The sequence below is a fragment of the Aulonocara sp. 'chitande type north' Nkhata Bay genome, linkage group LG19 (genome assembly GCF_057382095.1).
Source record: "Aulonocara sp. 'chitande type north' Nkhata Bay isolate Kocher_YH1m ecotype deep benthic linkage group LG19, A_spYH_male_GT1.1, whole genome shotgun sequence".
Lineage (NCBI taxonomy): Eukaryota > Metazoa > Chordata > Actinopteri > Cichliformes > Cichlidae > Aulonocara > Aulonocara sp. 'chitande type north' Nkhata Bay.
In genome coordinates this window covers 12632959-12637818 of record NC_141362.1, presented here as the reverse complement: position 1 = coordinate 12637818, position 4860 = coordinate 12632959, and the positions used below count along the sequence as shown (strand labels likewise).

Genomic DNA, 4860 nt, shown 5'->3' with positions numbered 1-4860 from the left:
AGGCATTTTGCAGCTTGGAAAGTAAGTCTATGTGACTGCAGGACGTGATGCACATGTAAAAACCCAAAATGCTAACGATTTGATTCTTGATACCAAATATGATGCTTAATTTTCATTATTTTCCTTTGATCGTAAGGAAACAGATCCAGCCCTCTCTGAGTTTATTTGATGCTCCAAGTAGATTATTAGTTATTATTTTGTTTGATTTTATTTTTAAAAAAACAAAAACACACACCTCTCCTTTGCGTTTCTGGCACAAAACGTAGCAGCGGTGTAGATTTAGATTTTCACACGCGTGACCAGCTATGACTCACAGCCTTCTTTGTTGTAAAAGGCGATGATTGATTCAGACTTTCTTTGGTAAACCTTACTTCACCCCCATTGTTCACTTTCACTGGAGTGAATTAATCTGCGAGCTGCTGCACCCCGTTTCTCCCCCTATCCAATTGCGCCACACCGTGGAGACACGCAGACTATTTCTCCGCCAGTTCCCTCTCTCTGACTGTGAAATGGAAACTGTGCTAATTGCCCGTGGACTGTTTACGTCGAGCCTAGTTTGTTTTGAAGAGCGATATGATTATGCTCTCAAGATCCATAACAATGTCATAAACCGCAATCATGCACTTAAAAGACAGTCAAGTTTGCTGGTTCATTAAAGAGAAAAGAAGGCGCATTATTTCAGCAGTTGGAATATGATTTAGCTGCAGTAATTTGTAGCGATGGAATTAGATGCAGTAAGGCGACATTTGCAGGTAAGAGCTGCATGGCGCCAACTGAAGACCTCTGCTTCCATCTTGTGGCAACCTGGCGCAACGTTTTTTCTTCTCCGTCTCCCCCTCCCCCTCCCTCCATCACTCCCCTTTCTCTTTAATATCGGCACTGTGGCGAATCTAATCTGGATCTCCTTTAAGGCAATAAAACCCAGATCGCTTCCTTTAAATGAAAAGCACCGCTTATTATAGCTTTGAAATCCTCGTTTATTTGGCGATGTGCGTGATAGAAAAATGATTCATGTCGAGGTTCAAATGGGCAGGATGACGAAGATTCACGGTGTCCCAAGTGCATATTTCCTCAAGTATTGTATTCCAAGGTATATAATAGAGTTATCCACGCAGGTTGAACTATGCTGCACGCCAAGATGCTTGTTTTAATATCGTACTGCTTTATCCCTTCAAGCAGCCAAAAGCAATTTCCGATAAATCTGACCCTGTTGCTGAGCGGATAGAGGTGTAGTGTAATTTTCTGGTGCGTTAATGGCAATACGGGGGTGCAAAGAGAATGCTGTTCGTCATAAAAGTTTATCGTAAAGGCTTCCACGAAGACACTATTGAGGTTTTACTTCAGTTTTGTGGAAAACACGACAGAGCCTGACTGAACGCGCAGGGAGCTTCCAGCTGGTTTAAATCACTTTATATTTGCAAGTGAGCATAATTTCTGAAAGCAGATTTGTATGGTTCCGAAAAAGTGTTAAATATCATATTGTTAAATATGAAAATGTAAAGGCAATTTATGAATAAAGAAACCACTTGAATGGGATCAGTTCCGGTCTTTCATGCGCAAAAGTCCACAACACACCTGCCAACAAACCCAGTTTTTGTCCTCACGGAAAAACATCTGCATTTTCCAGAGATCACAGCAAAATAAAAGTGCAAATGGCAGCTTCAGCATTTAATTATTAGTCAGGTGTATTATTTGTTCTACATCCGTATATCGCACAGCAGCGCGGCACTGGCTTTAAAGTCAGGAGAGCTGCTGTGAAATCTAACCGTAAATTGTTAATTAATAGTAGATCAAGTTTACGCTCGATACGGAAGTCCTTAAAAAAGGACGGGGGCCAAACAGTGTCAAATATTTTTCCATGTGTTCATTTTAGAAACAGGCCCACGCACAGCAAACAAGGAAGAACACTGTCTAGAATTAAAAATAGTTTTTGCGCCTTGACGAGCCACTTTTTTGGACAGACAATAATCGGCCTTTCACGTTGGAGAATGGGAGGATAGAGGGAAAAGAGAAATGAGAAGGCTGTTGTTGGCATAGCTCTATCAAGGAAGAAGGACTCCCTGTTATGTGTGAATGGGGCTTCTTTTTTGACCAGAATAGATATAGCACGAATTTTTAATTCGTTTTTCTTTGAGAGACAACAATGCTTTATTTGAAAGCTTGATACAATTTGGGGCTTGTAAGAGATTCTTTTCTCCTTTTCCGAGCCCAGCTGCCCATATGGGACACAACGTGTGCAGCAAGGATCACAATGGCACCAAGTGACAGGCAGGACAAAAAGCCCAAGGATACATCTCCCTGACTCTGAACAGCACCAAGAAACTCTGTCTATCTACACTGTCTGCATCTCCACTCCTGCTGCTCGTTAGCATGCACGCCTCTAACATCCACAGAAACCAGGCCTGGGCTTTTGTTTTTTATTTTTTATTTTTTTATTGCCTCGTGCACTTGCGTTGCGCAGTGATAGAGTCGCAGAGCTGCCTTCTCTGTTGGACAAAAACTGACACAAATGTCAGCGTCATTCTTTCACTTATGAGTTTTTAAATTGCGTTATTGTTCCGGGACTTGTTCAGTTTGAGTTTGATTTGAAAGAAACCAGTCAGAGTTCACTAAAATCCAATCACAGACAGGCAATCATTTATCATCGACTCTTATCGGTTCTCTTTATAATTCTCATAACACGCACTGGTACTCACGTCATTTTTCTCTTCGCATGTGGCGGGTTTCTATAATAACTGCGTCTGCTTATTTAACACACGCACACACACGTTTCTGGGGGTTTTAAGACAAAGAAATAAAAAAATAAAGTTTGATTTATTTGACCTGGAAGCTCGAAACACAAAACCTTTCTGTCAGCGACAAATTGAGTCTGTGTCATCCACAAAAGCAGTAGCCCCCTGAGACTCAATTCTGTAAATAATTAGCAAATCTGCCCAATTTAGCTGTTTGTTCGGTGATGATAGGGGCGACTCTAACATCTGCTGTGAGATTTTTTGGCCCGGGACAAACAAAATGCATAGATTTTTTTCAACTAGGTTATCATATTTACTCAAGATATTGACTGGAGTCTGATAATCCGCAATGCGCTCTGCGGATCACTGGGGAGCCATTTGTGCTCGTTTTGGTCCCACGGTAAAGAACGCCTAATAGCGTAAAGTATATTGTAATGCGGGCTATGATTGCCAACATGTTATATGATCGTGTAAAAAATGTCTTTATTAGTCCCTTCAAGCCTCTGTAAGCCACGCGAATTTTAGCTGAACGCTGCCGTGATTAAACAAAGAAGGCTGGTGAGTCATTGATCCGTCCTGCTCTGTTTGCAGTTTAGCGCTTAACAAGATAACAAAACATTTATTGCATTAAACGATGTTTTTCCTCGCAGTCTACCACTTTACAACCAAGGCCGGGGGTGGTTGGGGATGCTGACAAAAAGGAGAGCTTTTCACTCAAAAGCTTCTTATGTTGAGAAGCCCACTTATAGTAAGTGAGTGGATTTTAGTCCCATTTCACAAGTGACTTTCGGCTCTTTATTAGCGAGGTGTTCGGATTAAGAAAAAATATTTTCGGGATTAAATTTGCCTGAAAGAGAAAGAACTGAAGTGCGCTGGAGATTTTTTTTTTCGTTCCCGTGCTCACTTCCATTCTGTGCCACAATAAAGTGTTTTCATCATCGCCTTTTATCATCACGTTTACCGGTGTCTTTTAAAATAAAATAGAATTTTCACAGTGGCGGCTATAAACCAAACCCTGGTGTCAGAAACAACGCATTTTATTTAAATGATGTTTTTTTTTATTTAAAAAAACAAAATCGGTTATTTTACCGTCGCCGCGAGGCTACAGTTTTTATTTACACGGCAGTCCCCTTATTTTATTTTTTTAATTAAAAGATTCAGAAATGTAGGCTACACAACCCTCTTCATCGCCACACTCCCGCAACTGCTCTGCGTTGCAAACACCTGCCACAAAATTATTTACAAGAAATAAAAACCAAAGGGAAAAAGCTGAAAACTTGCCAGTGTTTATTCATGGCCATAAATATTTTTTTCGGTCCATAAAAGAAGCAAGAAATTAAAATTTCTATAATTATAAAGTGGTTCGTACGTGCTGATAATAACACGAAGGGACAAAGAAAAAAAAAGAGGAAACATCTCTACAACCAACACACAACATACTTACAAAAAAATAAAATAAAAAATAAAAAATCACAAGAAGAGCATTGACATTCTTAATAAAATCTATATGGGAGAGGTTTGGACCCAGTTCTCTTAACGAAAACATGTAAACACGGCGCACACATGAGCCCCGAATAAAAATGGTAGTATATATATGAGTCAAGCTGCAAAAATGAAAAGTCTTTTGTTTGTGTGTTTTATTTTTTCTTTGCTTTGTGGTGAAACTCCCTACCGCGCCTCCAAGCCAAGTCTCTATAATTTCTCTCACCAAGTCCACTGTTGCGTTTGCACCAAGTGATGTGCTGTGGGGAATTGTGGCGTGGCCGCGGCGCTGTACTGCGCGTTATACTGCATGTGTTGGAGTGACTGGGCACTATATGCCGAAAAGGGGATCCCGGCCTGAAAAGTGGCCGCCAAGTCCTGAGCTTTAAGAGTGTGACAAGGCTTTCCATCCCTGACTAAGACGGGCACGGCCACCCGCCTGGGAGAAGGGAGATGGGTCACTTCCATACCTTTCTCGGCCCGGGCTCTCTTCATCTTATACCGGTGGTTCTGGAACCAGATCTTCACTTGGGTCGGGGTGAGGCGGATCAAGCTGGCCAGGTGCTCCCTCTCCGGGGCGGACAGGTACCTCTGCTGTCTGAAGCGGCGCTCCAGCTCATAGGTCTGTGCCTTGGAAAACAACACC

At 41.6% G+C, this 4860-nt stretch overlaps 1 protein-coding gene across 2 annotated transcripts in view; it reads right to left on the bottom strand.

Moving 5' to 3' along the window:
- Positions 1 to 869: 869 nt before the first annotated feature.
- Positions 870 to 4860, bottom strand: part of nkx2.2a (NK2 homeobox 2a) — a 5395-nt gene continuing 1404 nt past the window's right edge. For both annotated transcript variants that reach the window (XM_086274569.1, XM_086274570.1), the window contains exon 2: positions 870 to 4860. This exon is cut by the window's right edge. In XM_086274569.1, the coding sequence (XP_086130695.1) occupies positions 4437 to 4860 (424 nt within the window). In that variant the 3' untranslated portion in view covers positions 870 to 4436.